This window comes from Notolepis coatsorum (assembly GCF_963971535.1).
Source record: "Notolepis coatsorum genome assembly, chromosome: 16".
In the NCBI taxonomy this organism is placed as follows: domain Eukaryota; kingdom Metazoa; phylum Chordata; class Actinopteri; order Aulopiformes; family Paralepididae; genus Notolepis; species Notolepis coatsorum.
The window spans coordinates 61661992-61686872 of record NC_140180.1 but is presented as its reverse complement, the minus strand read 5'-3'; the positions used below and the strand labels follow the sequence as shown (position 1 = coordinate 61686872).

Genomic DNA, 24881 nt, shown 5'->3' with positions numbered 1-24881 from the left:
CTCCTGCTTCCCGTCCTTTGGTGGGGTAGCAGGAGTGTGTGGGTGTGGGCCACAATGTGTTGTGTCACATGTGGTTCCGCCTGTGCTGTGCGTTCGAGAGGTTCTAGTTCCCTCTTGTTCGCACTCGGGTGGAGTTGACTGCCGCCCCCTCTTCATTAGGAAGGATGGGGTGACGGGACTCCCCTCCCCCCTGATGTGGGCTTTAGGGCCCTCAGGGGGTGCATTTGTGGGTCCTCGCGTCTGCTCTGTCCCCATATCTCGATGGCGAAGAGCAGGACGCGATTCGCCAGTACGACTAATATAACGATAGGTTATGTATATAACCTAGTTATATGAGTACTGGCTGAGCGTCCTGCCCTTAGCTTGCCCTGAGGTCCCTTGGGGAAACTTTTCTTGGGAAACGCTTTTTTTCCGAGGAAGAGCGAGTGGTGACCACGCCTAGTGCTATATAGTATGTACGTAGCACTAGGGCGGGGCCTGGCAGGTGCTGGGTGTATTGTTTTTTATTCGTTGATGGAGTACACTAGGTACTGGAGATGAGGTATATCTCGATGGCGAAGAGCAGGACGCTCAGCCAGTACTCATATAACTAGGTTATATACATAACCTATCGTTGTGACCACTCAACTTTATATGGAAATTCCACCACAAAACAACACTGATTGAGCCGGCCCATAACTGATTAACCCTTTCACTGCCACACGACAGAAGGTCGACCGACGGTTGGGTGATAGTAAAGGGTTAACCTTCTGTCGTGTGGCAGTGAAAGGGTTAACCTTCTGTGTATTGTCGCAGTGAAAGGTTTAACAGTTTGGTAGTGCGGCAGTGAAAGGGTTAATTCTCTCTGTGAGGCCAACGCTCAGAACTCTGTTCAGAAATATTCCGTAGCGGAAAGTGCTAATTTGGTAGAGCTGTGTGTCATAATGAGTAAGTTCTACTCTTACTCAACTTTGAACAGCTGCAGCGGGCAAGTAATCGTCAACTTCTCTCTCTCTCTCTCTCTGGCAGGGGCGTATCTAGACCAAGCACTGTACTGGGGCACAGGGGGGCACTTAGGGAAAACATTTTAGGGTTAGGTTAGATGCATCCATCTGTATGGAGAATGGGAGGGGTTTGTCTGATGTTAAGGCCTTGAGAACATCACCCACTGCCTTTGGAGCAAGGATGTCTTTGACCAGAGCCTCTGCCTTTGTTCTTCCTAAAGTCATTTTCTTCACTATTTTGGAATCATGTAGAATCTTTTGATTGAGCCATTTATCATTTAGATGCCTTTATTTCATATTCGACACAGACGGTAGGCTATTATAGCACATTTTGTTTGGTTTTCAGTTTTCAATCCATAATAAGTTAACAGAAAAAATAAGTACACAACCACATTATTTCAACCTAATAAAACTATGTTTATTGTCATTGTTTTAAGAACACAAGGTGACTTGGTAATACTCACATTTTGAGTAAAAAGAAATGGCGTTGCCCTCTCCCTTTTAACAATTTGTTGATTAATCCCACTGGTCACAATGGTGACCGTAATAATGTTTTTGTTATAAGGCTCTGAAAATGTTACTGAATGATGTATCAATGTATTTCCAGCTAAATTGAAATAATAAAGGGTCTCAATTAAATATGTGTAGTGTAGAGAGAGAGAGAGAGAGAGAGAGAGAGAGAGAGAGAGAGAGAGAGAGAGAGAGAGAGAGAGAGAGAGAGAGAGATTCAAGTTAACATGCAGCCCCATGTGTAGGAAAATAAACAGCTGCCTACCTGTCGCTGTCAGTGAGATCCCTGGCCCTGTTTTGCTTTACTGGGGGCTGTAGTTGGTCCCTTTAAGCTGCACACCGGAGCATCTTTTAATCCAGCTGTTTGCTGTTCTCTGATATTTTCGGACATTTCGTTGATGCGTCGCTCGACACTTCGAGCTGACATGGGGATATCTTTTATCCTTGATTTGATTGTCTCTTTGTTTGGCAAGCCTTCAAACAAAACATCTGAGCTACAGAGAAAAGCCTCCTTGATATACTCGCCATCAGTGAATGGCTTTCCACATTTCGCAATGCAATGAGCAATGCGATAGCTTGCTTCAGTTGCGTGGTTTTTAGCAGTCGTGAACACTTTGAGGGTGCTGGCTTGCTTTCCATACCTGGCCACGGCACGTTTAATCGATTCTGCCTGATCCGCCTGATCTTTGAAACTTTTTTGATGCTTCGTCTCAAAATGGCGTTTCACACCTGACGTTCTGCGAACTACATTTTCTAATCATAAGTACACACAGCACGGTCCTTCTGACACACAAACCCGTAGTCGTCTGTCCACGAGGGCTGGAATGCCCGAATTTCCTTTGCTTTAACTTTCTTAGCGGGGGTTGCCATCATACAGAATGCAACCGCGGCACTGTGATTACCTGTGAACTGCGCGGGAGGCCAGCTGACTGCTGACAGCTGAGAACCATGGTATGTACCATGTATTAGCTGTCATAGGGGTGTGCAAAACAGATAAATGCGACAACAGTGCAAAATATTTCACTATAATATTTCAAAGCAAAGTAAAAAATAAAAGTAAAGAAAATAATAATTATTATTATTTTTCTGGGGACATTTTTACTGGGGCACAACTGATCAATACTGGGGCACATGCCCCAGTAAAAGTGGTCTAAATACGCAGATGCTCTGGCCAGATAACAGGAATTAAGCGCTCAGCCCCTCCTTTCCCTGGGTGTGTTTGGTGGGCCTTGCAACTTCTGCCTGGCATAGTTAACGGCATTGGAATAGTCAATAGGGAATAGTTTGCTGTCAACACATCCCAGGACTACAATGGAAATAAGTCTATCCTTGAGCATTTCTAGCTGTGAAGTAATCGCATGATTGCCTTATTTCTTTATTGTCATATAACCGAAACTAAACAACATTGCCTGATGCCAGGATGGAAGAGGAATCAGGGAGAGAGACACTCACTGAAGCCGCTGTCCTCCTCCTTCGTCCCATCGATGGTTCCATCTGCTTGCAGCTGCAGGTGGAAGCCCTGTCGACTGTATAGCCTTGTCACTATCCCCTTCAGCTGGGGCTCTGGAGGGAGAGAGAGAGAGAGAGAGAGAGAGAGAGAGAGAGAGAGAGAGAGAGAGAGAGAGAGAGAGAGAGAGAGAGAGAGAGAGAGAGAGAGAGAGAGAGAGAGAGAGAGAGAGAGAGAGAGAGAGAGAGAGAGAGGTGAGACAGGTTTGATCAATGGGTCATCCACATATTTTATGACACATTTAAACATACTGTACATACATATGACATAGGCCTACTGACTAGGGGTGTAACAATGCATCGATTAATCGAAATGCATCGATTCTAATGGGACGATTCAACTGCATCGATTTGAAAATGTTAGAATCGATTATAATCTAAATGTATCTAAATAAAAAGATTTAAAAAAAGAATCAGTTCCCCCAGCCACATTTGTGTATTCAAAATGTTTTGGGGAATTAACTGATAGAAAATTAATCGAAAATTAATCGAATCTAATCGAATCGTGGTCAAATGAAGAGATTTCATGATGCATTGAATCGTTGCCTGAATAATCGTAATCGAAATTAATCGTTGTGAGGTCGCATCGTTACACCCCTACTACTGACTGAAAACCACTCCCATCCCCTCTCTCTCTCTCTCTCTCTCTCTCTCTCTCTCTCTCTCTCTCTCTCTCTCTCTCTCTCTCTCTCTCTCTCTCTCTCTCTCTCTCTCTCTCTCTCTCTCTCTCTCTCTCCAGAAAAGAGCTGACTACAAAGACAGTCTATAAGCTATTTCCACAGGCCCCTGGCAACGCGGCAGAGGATTAAGAGGAACGTATGTGCTTAAGAGCAAAAGCAAATATTTATTTAGGTTAAAAGCTGCTTTGATATTCTGAAACGTCAACTGTCTGTACGTTGTGTGTGCAGCTGAGTAACACGCCATGTAATAAAACCACCGGGATGTGGAAATGTCCTTCATACAAACCCATGGAAATAATTTAAACAAAAATAGGTGGAAGTAACATGATAAAAGCTTTATAAACAACAACAACAACAAAAACACACCATCATACACATGAACACACTGTACACATATACTACACATGAATACACACACACACATACACATGCACAAGCACGCACACTACCAAATGGAGAGAGTTCCGCGTTGCCATCAAGGCACCACATGTGTTATGTAAGTCACATGTCGGCATACACCCTGCTCAGCCCCCTTGGCTCCCTCCCCAGGGTGGAGATGGGAATAGGGAATAGGGTACGAGATAGGGTGCAGAGACTGCAGGGTGGAGATGAGAATAGGGAATAGGGTACGAGATAGGGTGCAGAGACTGCAGGGTGGAGATGGGAATAGGGAATAGGGTACGAGATAGGGTGCAGAGACTGCAGGGTGGATATGAGAATAGGGAATAGGGTATGAGATAGGGTGCAGAGACTGCAGGGTGGAGATGGGAATAGGGAATAGGGTACGAGATAGGGTGCAGAGACTGCAGGGTGGAGATGGGAATAGGGAATAGGGTACGAGATAGGGTGCAGAGACTGCAGGGTGGAGATGCATAGAGTACGAGATAGGGTGCAGATACTGCAGGGTGGAGATGAGAATAGGGAATAGGGTACGAGATAGGGTGCAGAGACTGCAGGGTGGAGATGAGAATAGGCAATAGGGTACGAGATAGGGTGCAGAGACTGCAGGGTGGAGATGAGAATAGGGAATAGAGTACGAGATAGGGTGCAGAGACTGCAGAGTGGATATGAGAATAGGGAATAGAGTACGAGATAGGGTGCAGAGACTGCAGGGTGGAGATGAGAATAGGGAATAGAGTACGAGATAGGGTGCAGATACTGCAGAGTGGATATGAGAATAGGGAATAGGCCAATAGGGTATGAGATAGGGTGCAGAGAATGCAGGGTGGCTCAGCCTCGCTTCATAAATATACAACTCTACCTCTGAATGCATAATGCAGTGAGTTACAAAAACAGCCTGGGAACCAGAGCGAAGAGGTCAGATCAGGAGAGGAATTAACCCCATTAATTGAGCCTCTGCACCCTTCATTAAGCCGCTGCCTGGCTCAACTCGGCTCTGTTGTGTCAATGAGGAACATACAAGGAGGCAGAGGCCTGAGATGCTGGGACAGAAATGGACCATTTGCAGTAGTGTGTGGTCAGTTCCCTTCCACACCCAGCTGCTGGAAGCTGCAGGGCTGAGCTTGTTTTTTGCTCCGCATCAGTAAGAGAGCACCTCGGAGAGAGGCCTGGCCACTGTGGAACTGCCCTCAGCTCTCCAGGGATCTACAGCACCAACCCCGTCCAGGGTCCTACAGTTTATCCTACACTGACGTTGCAGCTCGGCTTTTATCTGGTTGAATTACAACTGCGAATGTTATGGCAAAGCAATAAAGTTCTATGGTTGCTCAACACTATAAAGTATATATTTTATTATGCAGCACTAATTGTGAGACCAAGAAGAGTGTCTGGGTCTGTGTAGAATTATAATGTTGAATAAAAGGTCTGCCCTAATAGAAACTGGAGCCATTTATCTGTTTCCTCTTTCTCTGGGATTAATTGAGTACTACAAAACTATCCTATACAATATTATACTATACTATACAATACTATACAATTCTATACTGTACTATACTACACTATACTGTACTATACTACACTATACTATACTATACTATACTATACTATACTATACTATACTATACTAGTATACTACTAGTATACTACTCCATAATATACCATCAAATAGTGCATGTTAAATCTAACATAATCAGTAATAAAAATATAAGGTGTAAATTAGTATTAATAGTTTTATATTCATAGTTTTATGTGGTTGATATTAGTTTTATAACTCAGTCAAATTACATAGCCTATAATTGAATTCTGAAAGACAATTAATAGATGATATAAGCCAAGCGTCCCTGAAACTTTCACTGTCTGCCATTGTCTGATATAATCGACAATAAAGAAAATGGAGTGAGAGCTGCTATTTAAACATTTCCAAACACCTACACTGGAAGCACTCTTGGTTTTCTATTCCACCAAGGATTTTAAAGTGGACTTTGAAGGATAAGGCACCGACATATCATTCATGTCCCTTCAGATTCTTGGCACTGTCTGAGATGTCAGGTGCACTCTCTTTGTGGATCAACAGCAATCCTCTTTGTCTCTAACTTTAGGAGAACTATAAATCTAGCAAATATACAAGCATATAGCTTACAACACAGCTACAATCAATTTATCCTTGTTTGGTGACTTTTTTGGAATATCATAGATCACATACAGTAATTCTACATTTCAAGTGATGGTTCCAATTGATGGTATAATGAAATTGCACATCATTATTCAGACCTGGTCGTCTCCTCCTCCTCTTCTTAGAGCCAAAGAGTTTAACCCGGGAGAAAACACTCAGTCGATTGGGCTTCTCACTGGTCGTCCCCGTCCCCGTCCCCGTCCCCGTCCCCGACCCCGACCCCTTGGCCTTGTTGGGGCTGCTAACGCAGCGGCAGGCGTTGTTCTTTTCCCGCTCCCTCGCCTGTCTTTTCTGCCGAATAAGGGAGCTGGCGATCGCTGCAGCCATGGCCAGCTTGCCGGTGCTCCGGGGAGATGCTGAGGAGAATCCCTCTTGCCTCAACTAACAAAAAAACGGGATGTGAAATTTGGAAAAACGCCCGGCGCAATGGAAGCGCTAACAGTCGTCAATAGCAAAAGCGGTTATCTATTTGTAAAATAGAAAGACATTTACAAAATTGGCTAGTCAGTAAAGACTTTAAAAAACTAATAAAAAACGAAATAAAAAAAAACGTCTCCCCAGGACTGACAAGCCAGTTAGATGTTGTTCAAATTGATCATTGTTTTGATGGTTTGGTGTGTCGCTCGTCTCTCGGTGCGTCTTACCGGTGTCTCCGGGAAAAAAGTGATGCCCAACAAAAATAAAAGCCACACATGTCCCACTCCCGTGTTGTTCCACAGAGTTTCAGCACACAGTGCGCTGGTCCTCTGACTGGGTCATCGTCCCACTGAGTGGCAGCGCGCACATGGAGGCAGGTGGTCGTGGAGCTTAATGCGCATCAGCCAAGTGGAGAAAAAAGACACCTGTTTGCAAACGCAGAGAGGACGTTTCCAGTGCTCTCTGTCCCTAATCCCTTTCACATGCCGCTGCAGCGGGGAAAAGACTAACCAGGTTGTAGCGAGGCAAACGGAAAGGATGGGGGCGAATCACTATGGAGACTCGACTTGTTTTCTCCTCTATAGTTGAAGCGAGGCGACACACGGCAATAACAAGAGGCGCCTCATTTTAGATGCAGCATCCCGACCACAGCGCAAAGCACTCACTCTGTCAGCTGTATTGCTGCGCGCCCCGAAAGCAGCCCACATAGAGGGAGGGAGGACACGGGGTGGGGAGCAGGAGAAGGGGGACTCTGTACTCTGTACTAGTACTGTCAGATGATAAAGGGCTCATCCTCGACATCTAATCGGACAATGCGGGGGGGACGCAAGTTCCTCCTTTTTTTAATGAGGGTATAGTTGCCCAACAAGTTTGAATGAATATGCATATTTCCATGCAGCTCAGCATGCAGGCAGCAGGTTACTTCATGTTGGTTTATGTCTGTGAGAGATAGAGGTGTGTGTGTGTCGGGACGTGCACAGGACATTAGAGAGGCAGGTGCGCAAAGGCTGAAAAGTCTGTGTTTTAACCGAGCGCCCAGCGCGCAAGCCCGATTTTTTAATGGCCCTTTTTAAGGGGGGGGGGGGGGGGGGGTTGTTTGGTGATCAAATATTGAATTATATTGAACTATAATAATCAGTGCAGGAGCTCACTTATCCTTGAAAGACACTTTTATCACTGACTTAAAAGGCCCATACATCTCCATAAATGTTGAGGGGGGAGGGAATAAGTGCTTACCCTACAGACCCCAAGAAGTGCTGTATATTCTGTATTGTTTAATATAAATGCATTTTTTAATTCCAATCCCGATTTGTATTTGAGATTCCCAAATCCCATCGGACTTGACTTCTTCGTGTCCCTCAATGAGTGTAATACCAGCATTCAACTGTATGCGCCACAGCGGTTTCTATCATCATCATCATCATCATCACCACCCACGCTATGCATAAAATATAGGTCCGCTGAGGAGGCCGTGCAAACTGCAATGGAATATGGGGCATCTCTCTCTCTTTACCTAATATTTTGATTCTATCCTGACATTTTTCAGTTGGAATGGCAGTCTATATGCATAACGGCAAAACAAATAAAAATAAAGATTTTTTTATTTTTTTTTAAGGGCACTTTTTTTATGAGGCTCAAAAAGGCAGGTGCTCAAGCACCCCTTGGGCTCTATGTGTGCACGTGCTGTGTGTGCGACCTATGACTCACATGCCTCGAATGCATTGAACAACAACCACAACTGTAAAAACAACATGATTGTCTACTTGTTTTCAAGAGGCTATGCTAGATAAGCTGGCCATCAATGTTCAACAGCTCTTCTTCCGAGAGTTGGGCGGGGAAGAGCCATGCACGTCGCCCACCGATGTTTACGAGCGTGGGTGAAGCGTGCCGTAAAAGCAAACAATAAACGTTGTATAGCCATTCTGATTACATACTGTGTAACTATACGATTTGGGGGAGATTCAACTATAGGCAGCAACTGCATGCACACATACTTTCTGCCGAGAGCGGAAGGTGCGCGCGGGCATTCCCCGCTTTTTTTTTGGCTCTGTGGAAAGAGCTGGGAACATGGTAGAGAAGCATAATACGCCTTATTAATATCAATAATAACCGCCATGTCCTGATGTCAATCTGTAATGCCGGGGCGACATCACACCTCCTCATCGATGCAGCTTCTGCCATGCTCAACTGAATATCGGCGTCTCCTCTCCATCCTGCACTGTTCAGCCCGTGCACTGGTCATGAGGCAGAGCAATAGCCTCCACAATGGTGCCATCTACAGTTCTCCCCTAACGTTGCCGCGGCGAGCATCTATATGACCTACATTTAGCACACCCTACGGTTATATCAAAACACATTATACATGCATTTAAACCGATTATTATTGTACGTCACATAATAACATAATACATAATCACATAATAATTCGTTGCATCAATTAGCTAATTTTAAGAAAAGTCGATCATTTCGAAAAGGGCTGTATATTGCGATTGTAATACTCGAAATAAATAAACGAAATAAATAAATAAATAAGTACAAAACCCTCAACCAATCTAAATGAAACTGCAGTAACTAACAACGATGCATATAAGAGCTCAAGAGTATAAGAGGTCATCTCAAGTTCAGCACCACGGACAGCTCCAAAATGCCACAAGACAACTGCCAGGTAGTAGCTAAAAAACTATCTTCTTATCAGGATGACATGAAACACAGATCCAACGCTACCACCAAAGTATTCATTGGGGAAAAAATTGTAACAGTACAACACTTAAGAAAATTCAAATGTACTGAAACACTTTTAGGAAATCTCAGAACGGTAAGAACTGCCTACCTGATACAGATTTCCTCAAGGGAAAAGTCATGGTTCTCTTATGCGAAGCAAAGGCAGTGAGTTGATTACGTACAGTCCTTGGGTATTGAAGTGAAAGCGATTACCCTGGATTGTAGAAAGTTTGAACCACCAGAAAGCATCCGAGGCGGGGCCATCAGCCGGGAGATTAAAGGACATAGCGACATGCCATTATGACTTCTAAATGCTCATTAAACATTCATTTGGAGGTCTTGTTGATCCGGCAAACATGGGCGTGTAGTCACTGTGCTGCTGCGTTCGGTGGGTCAGATTCAAGAAAAGTGATCGAAAATGCAGGCTGAGATTGTACTTCCTCCTTGGAACAGAGAAGACTTTCCTCTCATATTACAAACAGCATGTAAAATGATCCGATAATGCATTGCCTAAACCAGTTATGCAGGTCTTCCCACTTTCGACTGAAAAGTATTGACGCTCTGTACCATCAACTAGGATGACAATATGCATTAGGCTAAGTCGTTGTTACAAGGGAGATGTTTATGTTCTCTCAACATGTGGTGGCGGTTTTTACAAGCAGCCGCGTCGATGTTGCTTAGACCAAATAGGACACGAGGAGTCTTTAATAAATACATGAATAAATATGAAAGTGTAGTATGCTACATGAACACTATTTCTGGCTTACTAATAGGCCTACAGAAAGCATATTATGTGTGTACAACAGTCTACTGATTAGATCAAGTTATTGTTATTCAATAACAATCAAGTACAAGTACAGAGTACAACGAAATTAAGTTGGTATCTAACCAGAGTGCAAAGTAGCAGTAAAGTGCATAGCAGTATACAGTGTAACATGTGAATATGTGAGTATATGTGACAGCGCTACTGAGTAAATATGCTAAGCTAATGTATGTACAGTATTATTATATACAGTGGTACACATGTGAATACACTATGGTAATAAGCCATTTTAACTCATTCACATTTAACTAATAAGAGTGTATGGATCAATATATAAATATGTATGTACAGATATAGATAATGCATATACAGTGTTACTGTACATTGCCATGATACAGTGTTATATGGATGGACTATAGATTGGATATAGTGGTATAATGAAGGTAGTTATGAGTACAGTGTAAGGTAGTTGTAGGCAGTATGGATGAGTACAGTATGTGCAACAGAGTTCAGGGTTCATAAGGTATAGGCTGATTATAGGCAACAGAGTTCAGAGTGTATGGTATGGAGAGAGAGAGAGAGAGAGAGAGAGAGAGAGAGAGAGAGAGAGAGAGAGAGAGAGAGAGAGAGAGAGAGAGAGAGAGAGAGAGAAAGATAGAGGGGGGAGGGGAGAGACGGGGGAGAGAGACGGGGGAGAGAGAGGGGGGAGAGAGAGGGGGGGAGAGAGAGGGAGATAGGGGGGAGAGAGAGAGGGAAGAGACAGAGAGAGGGGGATATATATATATATATAGAGAGAGAGAGGGAGGGATATGTACAATAGAAAAACACAACATAGTAAATACAAACACTAAGAAGTGAAAGGATTATTGATTGTAAATAAACAGGGAGACAAGGAGGCCTGGGATGTGGGGATTATTCTAACATAGTAAAGGGTTGTACTTAGGCCTGTGTAAACTGAGGCAATGAGTGACTCTGCACAACATGTATGTGAACACTAGATGGGGCAAATGGACTAGCTATAGAAAACCGCCTTTCAGCCTTGAAGAGAAGAGTCTTCATAATGGGGTGCCTGCAACAAAACCATGGTGATGAATTCAGTAGTAACCCGTGCAGTACATCAGCAATAAATCACTATTAGAGGTTCATCATTATACAATGGAAATCAAGTGTTGGCCTTATACTTCAGTAGTACGATCATACAAGAAGCTGACAAAGGGAGCAGTCAACCGTGTTAAAGGCAGTATATTTCTGTCCTTACCGACGGCTCATCTATCATAGTATTTGTGTTTTGAAGGTCAGACACATTACATACGCTAGGGATATTATTTGCTCATGGATCAATATGCCAGTGTCTTGATCCATAGCTGATGTGGAGTGGATTACATAAAACACACTTTAGACAGGAATGTATTCCCCCCCACCCCCTCTACTGCAATGGGCCTGAAAGCATGACTCTGATGATAGCTTCTCCAGGGATGGTGCTCCTAAATATATAGATGATAAAACACTCTGAATTGCAGGACACAATTTTGCTGGTTCCCGGCTGTATATCTACACTACGCTTTCCTTGCTCACAGCCGGGCAAATGAACATAGACTAAAATTAACGTTAGATCTCCCGGGGCGATGGTATGTAATTTCATTTTACTTACTCAGAAGCATTTTATATGGCATAAACATATAATCCTGGCCACTTATTTATCTAATACTGACCCACTGCGACTTTGAGTGAAAATACAAATGTGTACGTTCTAATGAAGGTGTCTGCCTCCTGTAAACAGAAATACAGCCAGGACCCAGCTAGACACACTCTGACCTTTAACCACAAGGTACCACACACGTAATGAATGACGCAATGTAGCATTAGAGAGATCCTGCATTGCTATACCTCCACGTCTCCCAAGACAAATAAATGGCAGAATGTCATAAAATGGTGAAGTGGATATCCAGTGTTTATCACATTATCTAAAAAAGGACAGCCACTGTCCCCTTCCCCCAAGCTGTAGAATCTAATGTCTACCCCCGGTGAGCCCCATCCTGGCCTCCATCTCTACTTCTGCTCGGGGGGGAAACTGATCCATCTCAACAAACCCCTACAGGAGGCAGTCCACAGGTTCCAGCTCATTACTCCAATGCTTCTATGTATAAATACATCACCCATCACATGCCTGCCTCTGCCCACTGATAGCTGGCTTTATCATCAACAGCAAGAGGGAGAGGGAGAAGGAGAGAGAGACAGAGAGAGATAGAGAGATAGAGAGAGAGAGAGAGAGAGAGAGAGAGAGAAAGAGAGAGAGAGAGAGAGCGAGGGAGGGAGAGAGAGAGAGCGAGGGAGGGAGAGAGAGCGAGGGAGGGAGAGAGACAGAGAGGGAAAGGGAGACAGAGAGGGAGAGATAGAGGGAGGGAGGGAGAGTGAGAGAGGGAGGGAGGGAGAGTGAGAGAGGGGGGGGGGGTGGAGAGAGAGGGGGAGGGTGGGATAGAGGGAAAGAGAGTCCAAAGTAAGAGAGGAAGAGAGAAAGAGAAGATAGGAGGAGGGCGTAGTTGGCTACAAACATGCATTGTGTTTACAGTCTTCAGTCATGTCTGTGTTCCTGTCATGTTGTTTCTGCACGCCTGGCTGCTGCTCTGATGGGAGAGAATCAATAAGAATACAGGAAACAGAGAGACCTGGGAGAGACGTGTGTTGTATAGATAAACTACAAGGTTTCAGTTACTGCCTGTCTCATTTCTCACTAACTGATGCTCTAGTAATTCCCATCCAAAAAGCACTTACACTAATATCCTGGTTTTAGAGGTATAGGAAGTAGAACTTGTTAGCATTTGTTTGCATGCTGGTGGAGTGTGAGCCCAAACCAAATCTACATATTGTGGCATATATTATACGTGGAGGAAGGGAGATACTATTGTCACAGGCAAAGGAGAGTTAATTGAGGAGTTGATTAGGACTGATGGAATACACCTGTGTGCACCACGTGATCACCCACATCCCACACACACAAGACACACACAGTATAAAGCCCTAGGAGAGACAGAAAAGAGTTGAGTGGAGGTGAGGAAGGAGCAGAGATTGAGGAGAGAGTGTGATATACAGAGTTTGTGAGGTGAGAGGTGTTACTGGACCCTGGACTGGCTGAGATACCCCCTTGTGAAACTGACGCTGGACCGGACGATAAACCCTGAGTATTGAACATTCCCTTTTTGTACGAGAGCCTGGAACGTGTTTTGACCCTGGACTGTAATTTGACTACTCCATTGCCCATCGGACCTGTACTGTTGATCAATAAATATCACTGTTTATTGAAATTGTGCTTGTGTGGACATTGGAATTGTTTGTTTTGGTCCGTGTCGAGCCTGAACACCACAAGGCTTGTCACAATATTACATAATTGTATTTATTTTCATTTGTAATCTTATTATCATTTGTTATGTTTAAAATTATGTACATATATGCCATGCCAAAAAAGTTCATTGGATTTTAATAGAGAGAGAGAGAGAGAGAGAGAGAGAGAGTAAAGGATGTGTTAGAGTATGAGGCAATGAGAACACTCTACTGTTCACTCATCTCACCTTATATCAGTTATTGTGTTGAAGTATGGGGGAATACTTATGGGACCATTATGGGACCAATATAAAACCATTATATATACTACAGAAGAGGGCTGTAAGAATCACACATAAAGTGAGTTATCGAGAACACAAATACATTATTTATTAAATCTAGAATAATTAAACTTGAAGACATGGTTAAGTTTCAAACAATGTTAATTATGTTTAGGGCAAGAAATAATACACTGCCAGAAACACTACAAAACGTTTTCATTTAGAAAGTGAGTTTAGTAGGAGAAAAATACAATTTTAAACATCAGTTTGCACGTACCACACTTAAACAGATGTGTCCTTCAGTTATTGGTGTAAAGTTGTGGAATTCTCTCCATAGCGAGCTTAAGGGATGTAATAGTGTTTATCAATTCAAAAGAAATTATAAAAAAAAAATATTTAGTCAGTATGAAAATCAAATGTGATCTGAATAGTGAGATATTTTTTTGTTCTCTTTCTTTTATTCTTTATTATTATTTAATTTGTTCTTGTTTAACTGTGGATTGTGTGTTTCTTGTATAATGGTATAAATTATTATTTGTGTAAATTAGGTTGTACGCCGACCATTAAGTAAATACTTGTTTAGTTTAGGAATAAGAGGCAGGTAACTATAAGATGTATTCTTCTTCCTGCTCCTTTTGTCCATGGAATGATATTTATGATTGTGTAATGAAGAAACTCTGATTGTATGATTCCATGTGGCAAATAAAAACTCTGAACTGAACTGAACTGAGAGAGAGAGAGAAAGAAATGAAGTTAGTGAGTGTGAGAGAGAGTGTGAGTGTGAGTGAGAGTGAGAGAGTGAGTGACTGAGTGACTGACTGACTGACTGACTGACTGACTGACTGACTGACTGACTGACTGACTGACTGACTGACTGACAGAGAGTATGAAAGAGAGTATGAAAGAGAGTGAGAGCCTGGAATGTGTTTTGACCCTGGACTGTAATTTGACTACTCCATTGCCCATCGGACCTGTACTGTTGATCAATAAATATCACTGTTTATTGAAATTGTGCTTGTGTGGACATTGGAATTGTTTGTTTTGGTCCGTGTCGAGCCTGAACACCACAAGGCTTGTCACAATATTACATAATTGTATTTATTTTCATTTGTAATATTATTATCATTTGTTATGTTTAAAATTATGTACATGTATGCCATGCCAAAGAAGTTCATTGGAGTTTAATTGAGAGAAGAGAGAGAGAGAGAGAGTATGTGAGAAAGTGTGAGCGAGTGAGTGAGTGAGTGAGTGAGTGAGTGAGTGAGTGAGTGAGTGAGTGAGAGAGAGAGTAAGAAAGTGAGTGAGTGTGAGAGAGTGAGAGAGAGTGAAAGAGAGAACGAGAGAGAGTTTGAAATAGAGTGAGTGAAAGTGGGTGAGTGAGTGAGTGACAGAGGGAGTATGAAATAGAGTCAGTGAGTACGAGAGAGAGAGAGAGTGTGTGTGTGTGTGTGTGTGTGTGTGTGTGTGTGTGTGTGTGCGTGCTGTGGGTGCCTGCACAGCTGACAGCGTGCCCAGGATACATTAATTACTGTTGCCCCAGAATGCAAGTTTACTGCAAGTTTAGAGCTTCCCTGTATAGAGCCAGGGGCACCTTCACTCTACTGCATCAACACACACACACACACACACACACACACACACACACACACACACACACACACACACACACACACACACACACACACACACACACACACACACACACACACACACACACACACACACACACACACACACACAAATATACTCTCTCTCTCTTTCTTTCTATCTCTCACACACACACACACAAATACACACACTATCTTTCTTTCTATCTCTCTATCTCTCTATCTCATAATAATAATAATAATAATAATAATAATAATAATAATAATACACTTTATTTGTATAGCACCTTTCATACAAACATTTCAGCTCAAAGTGCTTCACAATATAAAAAAGCCATATAAACCATTTAGTTGTTGCTTTAGGACTTTAATCCATTTATTTTGTTGCTTTAGTGATCAATTGATCACGGGACTTTAAACCACTCGTTTGTTGCTTTAGGACATTAAACCATTTATTTTGTTGCTTTAGGACTTTAAACCATTTATTTGTTGCTTTAAGACTTTAAACTAGGGCTGTCTTAAATACTTCGAAGCTTCGTTCGATGGGCATGGGATTCGAATATGAAAATAAAATATGAATAAAAATTATGCATTTTTTTGTTTGTTTGTAAAATCAACTCTGCCTCTCTTTGTTAATTACAACAAGCAATGCTGTTTGTTATTTAAGATGAGATCGGACTCTGCACTGACAGATTTGTGTTCATTGTGCTGCTTTTATAAAGCCTCAAATGATGGCTTACAATATTTCATGAAAGCAAAGTGTTTTGTTTGTCTAAGATTTAAAAAGGTTTAAACTTTACAGCACTGACAAAGTTGAACAAAGTGCTGTACAAGTCCCACAACATAAAAAAAAAAAAAACACTTGTTTGTTGCTTTAGGACTTTAAACCATTTAATGTGTTGCTTTAGTGATCAATTGATCACAGGACTTTAAACCACTAATTTGTTTATGGCATGATGTTCTGTATACTTTTGTATACATTTTGTATACTTTTTCCTGACCCGGCCACTTACTGGTTCAACAGATTGATGGCATCGTTGCTCAGGGTTACCTGCGGTGGTCAACAGCGGGTGAGGTACGGATGGTGGCACTATGACAGTTGTGAGCTCACAAAGCCTCAAAGAACAAGGAACAGCGAAAGTGGGACCGCTGTCGTATTGCTGTACGAGGACAGAGACAAGCTGATGACATGACAAGCTCAAGTAAAGTCTATGTGTGAAACACTGGGTATGAGGGTGTGCGTTCAGAAATATCATGTGAGAGGGAGAACTTTATACTGTACATCAGCACAATGTGTCAGTCATGATGTGGTTACCACCAGTACAAGACCACAGGCTCAGCACTGGAGATCCAACCCTGACAGGTGGCCTTCCTGCGTTGAGTATGCATGTTCTCCCCTTGTTCGTTCCTCCCGGATACTCCGGTTTCCTCCCACACCAACACACATGCATGCTAGTTACGCTCCTGCCCTCGAGGTGCTGGGCCAGGGACAGTAAAATACAACCGAAGGACCGTACTGGCAATATACATTATAACATGTGAATATGTAGAGTATACAGTATGATAAAGCTATGGAGTAAATATGCTAAGCTAATGTATGTATAGTATTAATATATATATACAGTGGTACAAGTATGAATACATTATGGCAGTAAACCATACTAGCCAGGGGTATAACTAATAAGAGTATATGGAATATACAGGTATAGAAAAAGTATATAGTGTGGGTATATATACAGATACAAGTATGCTGGTGTATATATATATATATATATATATATATATATATATATATATATATATATATATATATATATATATATATATATATATATATACATACACATATATAGATAAATGTATATACCATGAATACAGTGTTATTGTACATTGCTATCATATAGTGTTATATGGTTAGACTATAGATTGAGGTAGGTAGTTATAAATACAGTGAGGTAGGTCGTTATGAGTACAATGTAAGACAGTTGTAGGCAGTGTAGGCAGTAGGTAAGTATGGATTAAGTATAGGCAACAGAGAGAGACAGAGAGAGGGGAAAGAGAGAAGAGAGAAAGAAAGAAAGAAAGAAAGAAAGAAAGAAAGAAAGAAAGAAAGAAAGAAAGAAAGAAAGAAAGAAAGAAAGAAAGAAAGAAAGAAAGAAAGAAAGAAAGAAAGAAAGATATTGAGTCCGGGGTTGGGGGAGCTGTCACATAGTTCAGTGAGATGACAGCTGAGGGGAAGAAGCTGGTCCTGAGCCTGCTGGTCCTGGAACTATGATTCCTATAGTGCCTCCCAGATGGTAGGAGGGCTGTGATTAGGGTGATTAGGGTGAAAGGTGATACACCTAGCTCTGGCACCTCAGTACCTCACTGACCTCATCCACCCCTACACTCAGTCACGGTCCCTGCGATTCACAGACAGTGGTCAGCTCTCCATTCCCTAAACCAGACTCCAGACCTTTGGGGACAGACTCCCTCCCCGCAACGCCCCAACTCTGGACTCAGAGTTAAAAAAAAAACTACTCAAAACCCACCTCTTCAACTCGGTCTTTAACCCCTAATTTACCACTTTGTATGTTGTGTCTGCCCACTATGTTTGTTACTTTTGTTTGTTTCCCCCCCCCCTATTTAAAGCGACCTTGGGTCTTTTGAAAGGCGCTATATAAAACTAAGTTATTATTATTTTATTATTATAAAATGTGTCTCCTATTCTCGGTCCTCTCTCGACTAAAAACTCACTTTTTCAATCAATATCTGAAATAAAATGTTTTAAATTAAAGAAGAAAAACACTCTTCCTACTATACTCATATGTCTTTACTGTTTGATGATCATTCTTCTTCTTCTTCTTCTTCTTCTTCTTCTTCTTCTTCTTCTTCTTCTTCTTCTTCTTCTTCTTCTTCTTCTTCTTCTTCTTCTTCTTCTTGGCCCATTAACTCCAAGCGGAGCATGATATAGGCCATCGACGACTCTTCTCCATCCAGCACGGCTTTGGGCTGTCTTCTCCGCCTCTCCCCAGCTGGTACCACGTCTCTTCAGCTCTGCCTCAGTGTCCCGCCTCCAGCTGTTTTTGGGCCTTCATCTCTTCCGCTTCCCCTCAGGATTCCACGTCAGGGCCTGGCATGTGATGGTAGCTGCTGGTTTTACGCAAGTTGTGACCAATCCATCCCCACTTCCGTCTCCGGATCTGGCTCATTGATGATCATTGTTACTCAGCTGTAAGAGTTGTCCCCTTCCTGCTGACTTGTCACAGAACTTGTAAGTTGCTTTGGATAAAAGTATCAGCTAAATGACAAGATGTAAACAAATAATAATAATGTAAATGTACACTCGTTGTTAGAATGACCAGGAGATCAGTTTGGGTAGGTTTCTTCTACCTAATTCTGGTTCATCACCAACACATTTGCAGTTTTACACTAATTTACAAATCTAAAAAAGTAAGCTATGCTCAGGAAAATGGTCAGGGGTAATACATTGATTTAGTTTAGTAAATGGGCTAAAATCAATATTTAGACCGGTATGGCCCTTTAACTTAACTTAAATACATTATTAAGTATTTAATTATGAACATATATATATATATACAATAGGCACACAGATGGCGTTTACACTTCTCTGCACCATGCGCCGCTCAAACTGTGAACACAGTTCCGCTAGAACTTCCATCCAGCCTGCATATACACACGCACCTCACAGCCAGGCCCCCATGACATCATCCAACCCAATGGCTCAAGCATCACTCTGCACTCTGCAGTTTACTGCCCCTGGCCACTAGAGAGCAGCACCACAGAGTAAATGGGGGGGAAGGGGGAGGAGGAATGCTACCAAGGTTGAGGACCATATTGACCTTAGTATTATTATATTGGCCAAACAATTAGAGCTGTCTCCTTTTATTAATAACCCAAGGCTATTAAGATAACACTCTGCATTGTAATAGGTTTCTAAAACCAGACAGTTGGGCTTCCGTCAAGGGCAGGCATTCACTAAGTGGGGAGGTCAGCCTTGATATGGGTTTGAGAGAGAGGGTGAAACCGAAAAATATAATTGCACCACTGATCTTTGGTAAACAAGTACCTTGATCTAACATTGTAAGATGCAGGCATTTTAGCATGACCTGTAGACACTGGTTGTAGGGATAACAGAAACATAGCAAGCTTCCATGGCTTGTTGCTGACATCATCCAGCTTCTATCATGCTACTGGCTTCCTGCTTCTGCCGTGTGCTAGGCGAGTCCATTTACTACAACAGCAGCCTGCAGCACGCTAGGATACCAGAGCCATGGTGATGGCATGCGTTGCCATGGAGACTGTGTGTCCATACGTAAGAGGGTGTGTGTGGTGTGTGTGTGTGTGTGTGTGTGTGTGTGTGTGTGTGTGTGTGTGTGTGTGTGTGTGTGTGTGTGTGTGTGTGTGTGTGAGAGAGAGAGAGAGAGAGAGAGAGAGAGAGAGAGAGAGAGAGAGAGAGAGAGAGAGAGAGAGAGAGAGAGAGAGAGAGAGAGAGAGATGTTGAGCTGAGGATGGGGGTTGGGTGTAACACAGAGAAGGACACCCACTAAAGGCTACAGAGGAGGAGGGCTTCTCAGGCGCAGTCATGGCTGACGAGCTTGGCTATGGCCTGTGTTGAATGGTCTGTGTTGCCTCCTCTGGGTCTGGAGGACTGACTCCAGTCAAACCAGACCTGAGGGACTGGGACAGGGAGGACAGAGCTGCTGTCCCCAGCGGCCTCGCTATAATAAGAGAAGTAAGCCCGGCGCCACCGCTGGGACAAGCAGCCATGGGTCGGGGGATAAAAACAGCTCACTGCTCCACCATGGGGACAGGAAGAACAGAAGAAGAACAGAAGAAGAACGGAAGAGGAACAGAAGAAGAACAGAGGAACATCTGCATGTCACAACATCCATCATCTTATCTGGCTCCACACATCGCATCTGTCACTTCCAGTATTGACTAAACTGAGCTGCCTAATCAAGAAGTCTGGCTGACTGAAAAGCCTATTGTTTAGGCACTAGTAGGCAGGTTTGCTTATTTGAGCTCAGGTAGGTTTTCTGACGTCAGTACATGAATCTGACGCCGTCTGAACTGTGCGCCAGTCCTTTCCTCACACAGTTCTATCTTCATCTCCGTTGAGCACACTGGCGGCACGACGCAGAGCAGGTACTATTTCAGTCTGACCTCGCACCTTCTGTGTAGCGGAGCTTCTACAGCTTTCAGAGTCTTTGTCTACTGATCAACATCTTAGTTTCTTTCCCCGGCAGAGAAATATAATTGCAGGTATTTTTGCCACCCGAGAAAGGGGTTTCATACGCCAGACATGTGCTGCCTGTACACCAACAGAAGCTAATTACTGCACTGAAACATCAATGAACTATAGCTCCAGGCAGTATTGGGTCTGCTACAGACTCTGGAACCATTTATACGCGTTTTCTTTTCAACTTTTTTCACTTCCATGAAGGGTGAGCTGCAAAAGTAAATGGCACGTGCTGCACCCTGTCTCAGCTCTCAGTGTGTGTGTGTGTGTGTGTGTGTGTGACAGTGTGCATGAGCGTGTACATGTGTGCGTGTGTGTGATGGGTGCCTGTAATGACGTGAAGAAATCTCAATCAGAGGCACCGAGCGGTGTGTGAAACGGCTGGGGCTCCGAGCGCAGCCCTGCTTTGACTGAGTAATGCCGTGCCAGCGCTCTGCTCTCATTAGTATGACACACACACTGGCACCGCCACAGGCCACAGAAGCTCCCAATTACTCGTCTTCCTCTAAACAGCCGCGCCGCTGCTCGGCGCCACCCCAGGGCCTCACCGTCGCTCCTGACCAGAGGTGGAAGAAGTAACTAAATACTATTGTGTAACTAAGTAAATGTACTTGAGTATAGGACTTTATATGTTTATACTACATTTCAATGGAAAATGCACTTACTTAAAAACACTTAGGTAGGCAGGCAATCAATGCTTCTCTGAACCGAAAGACGAGGACACGATATTGAGTTATATATCGTATTTGCTTCGCGTCCCGCTTTGAGCCTTATTGAGATACCCCTTATCTCCTATGATACCTACTGTATCTCCCACGAACAAATACATGCACCCCACCTGTATGGGGCCCCGCCCCCATGGTGGCACCGCCCATATAACTGTGACTCTGGCCACCAAACACTCTTCCTCTATTTTCGTCCCATCGTAATGGATGCGTGCACCATACGTTAACTAGCAGGATGAAAAAGATCAGAGTCATAATGTTGAAAGCTTACCGGAGGTTGCTGGCCCATGGCATCTTCGACGCATGTTTTCGGCGACACGACGGGCCTATGTTGATGTTCCTCGTTTGATGACAGCACATCGAGGTTCAGCTGTACAAGACTGGCTGTCGGGCCAGCTTGTACTCAGGTAGGCCCTGTGTCTTCAGGCATGGGTATTAGTGTTAGTAATGCTGGTTTGTTTTGTTACACAACCATGTTGTGTGTTGGCGCCGGGGGCAGGATGGTTTGGTGAACGTTCACTGCAGGGAACGGTTTCCAAGTTGTCTTGGGCGTGCTGCTAAAACATCTAATGCTATGCTACATGCTATCGCTAATGCCGCATGCTATTACTACTGCTAATTGCTACGCTGTTCTAATGTCTCCGCCGTGAGATGTTGTCACTCTCCCTCCTCTTGCCCGGTTCATCAATGAAGGTCAATCGGTGGCTGTTGTGGTTTTTTTTGCTGAGTCCTATTTACCTTTTTTCGGGTAAATGGGTTGACAACAGGGTAGGCCGTGGCTAGGTTTCCTAGCCAGGTATGTTACCTTGTGTTCCGGCGGGGTTTGTTGAACGGTGTTCCCATCTGGGTTTGGCGTCGGGTAGTGGGGCTATGGGTCCAGCCGACATGGTAAACATGTTGCGTGTCTGTGCGCAGGCAATTGTTGTTCTGGGTCCCACATCGCCTCGCGCTAGGCTGCAGTAGTATAAGGGCAGGGCCGCCTGGGAGAAATGTGAGGCCCTGTGCGTTTTTAGACGTGAGGCCCCCCACCCCCTGAGGCGGCCCTGTGTAGTGGGCTATTGTTTCGTTTTGTCACTCTGCTATGAGAAGGTCTGTCTTGCTACAGTTTTCTCTCCTCTCAACCATTCATACTGACGGTCAATCGGTATACTGGGGGAGTAGTGCAGGGGGGGGGCTTTGTTTACCTTTTTTGGTAAATGGGCTAAACTAGGGCTGGTGTCCTGTTGTGAATATTTTGAATGAAGGCGGGACTAGTTCGCTCTGGTCCGTCTCCCCTTAACTTTGTGTGTATGGGTTTGCTCATTCTACAGTATTTTGTGGTTTAGTTCTTTTATTCATTTAACCTTTTCATGGTGCACACCACAGTGGAGGTTGCTGTTTGCAATCACCACTGGTGCTCCGTGTTAACATCAGTCCTTTGTTTTTGACATATTGAAACAATGCCCCGCCCGGCGAACGCCATGGGTGGGTCGGCCTGGCGAGTGGCTGGTGGGCTGTTAAGGCTTGTACCGCCACGGTATGGAATTGGCAACGATTAGAACTGTGTTCGAATTGCTGTTTTTTTCTATTAAAAAATGGTGTCTGGTGGAGGGGCCTTGAGGGCCAGCCGACGTCGACACATCGCGCGAGGTTGTTGACGTTATTAGCTTTGACCCAGCCGCAAGCTATAACCGCTCAGGGTTCCCCTCTCCGCAGGGGATTTTTGGTCTTCTGCTGGAGCGCGGGCGGTATTGTCCTAGGCCCTACACCGCCTCACACCGCGCAGCCAGAAGAAGAGAGAGCACGGCCTCGTCAGCGGCGATGACGAGGCCCTCGACAGGCGGCCATGTTTTTCCCCGCCGGAGGTATCCTGGGCGTTGATTCGACAGGTGTCCACAAGGCCGACAGCCTTGGCGGCCGAGGGATCGGCCATGTAGGATGGGTTCGGCTTGAACAAACAAGCCGTCACCGTCCTGCCGCGAGCAGCCCGCTCTCCGATCACTCCCTTCCCCAACACCAGCGGAAGAAGTGGGCTCTGATTGTTTCCTTTGGCTGCGGCCCGCGTGCCTTCGTTGATGCGCGGGCGGCTCCCCCTTTTCGCTTCTCATGGGGACAGGGGCTGACACCCAGTTGATGGCTGAGCCTGGGTCTGTCCGTGAGAATGCTGTGCTGTCAAGCGGCTCCCACACCTTGAACTGTGTTGGTTGAGCCTGGTGTTACGTCTGTCAACTTAAGTGTTGTCAGCAGGGGGGCTCGAAACCTTTTGAGGCACACAGTGCAGGCTTCCCCGGCCTCGCCTTCGCCAGGCCAGGTATCATGTTGGTGCCTCCCACTCCTGAAATATTGGCAAGTGGTCGCAGCTCACATGATTTGGGGTGGTAGTAATATCACTGCAGGGCTACGGTGTGTAGGAACCCATGGGGGCCTTACACCTTGCATGTCTGGCTGCAGAACAACTCCTTCAGCATGTTCTGGAGGGGTGTTCAGTGGGGGGGCTTTTTTCATCGGAAGCCCCCCGTATCAGACCGGCCCCTTCTGTCGGGGTTCCCCCTTGGGTGCGATTGCCTCGTGGGTGGTGTCAGGGTCAGGTGTTCCGACACGGAACGCGCTCCTCGCACGGTTCCAGGTTTTGGCTACGCACAGCGGGGGGACCGGGCCAACTATCTACAGTTCCTGGCGGACCTGCGCCACGTGACGGCGGGTGCGTTGGGAGTGTCGTCACATATGACTACGGCAGTACCATATGTCGAGGTGGATGGAGAGAACGCTGTGGCGGGGACTTGTGTTTACACAACCCCACCCGTTTTCAGGTTTGGTACAGACCCTATTGTCAGGGTCTCCAGCAGTGACAGCTCTGGTCAACGAGATCCAATCTCTGTGGACGAAGCAAGCCATCGTCGTGGCGTTCTCCTCCCGGTGTTCTCTGCCCGAGAAGTTGGGAGGGAGGGGTGTAAGACCCAGGCTGGACCTGTCCCATGGGAAGGTTCAGCATTTTTTTGGATCGTCTCCTACCTGTTGAACACTGTCAGGTGGGGGTCTGGTTCTCCTCCATAGACCTGTAGGATGCGTATGCGCATCCCCGATATTCCATCCTAGGGCTTACCTACGCTTCCTTTGCAGGGTTAGCGTATGAGTACCAGAGGCTGCCGTTCGGTTTTCTCTGGCTCCCCGCATCTTCACCAAGTGCGTGGAGGCCGCACTGGGGCCTCTGCGTCGTCCGGGGTTACGTAGTGTTCTGCCCTGATGACGTTCTGGTCCTTTGCGGTCAAGGTGGATCGTCAGGTCTCGTACCAGGCAGGTCTCTACCAGCCTGGGGTTGCTATAGACTGGATGTAGAGTACTCCTCTTCCCAGTCAACGGTTGGAGGGCTATGGGCATCCATCTCAGAGCATGTTGTCAACACGCTCGGGAGGTTCCGTCCTAGGACGGTTACGGCGCTGTCTCACGTTGCGTTTTCACCGACGCCTCCCTCGCTGGTGACACGTCGGGCCAACGCAGTAGGGGGCAGCTGGCAAACCATGCTGCCCGGTCTGCGCTACGTTCAATGTGTTGGTGTTGAAAGCGGTCCTTCTGGTCC

General features: G+C 44.7%; 1 protein-coding gene across 4 annotated transcripts in view; it reads right to left on the bottom strand.

Moving 5' to 3' along the window:
* The window catches only part of fgf13a (fibroblast growth factor 13a), a gene marked incomplete at both ends in the record, with an annotated part of 258707 nt that overhangs the window by 89051 nt on the left and 144775 nt on the right, over positions 1 to 24881 (bottom strand). For 2 of the 4 annotated variants that reach the window (XM_084331705.1, XM_084331706.1), the window contains one exon: positions 2946 to 3056. In XM_084331705.1, the coding sequence (XP_084187831.1) occupies positions 2946 to 3056 (111 nt within the window). Of the gene's footprint in view, positions 1 to 2945; positions 3057 to 6349; positions 6582 to 9498; positions 9530 to 24881 lie in introns of those variants that run through there. The other 2 variants (XM_084331707.1, XM_084331708.1) reach the window with 2 other exon arrangements.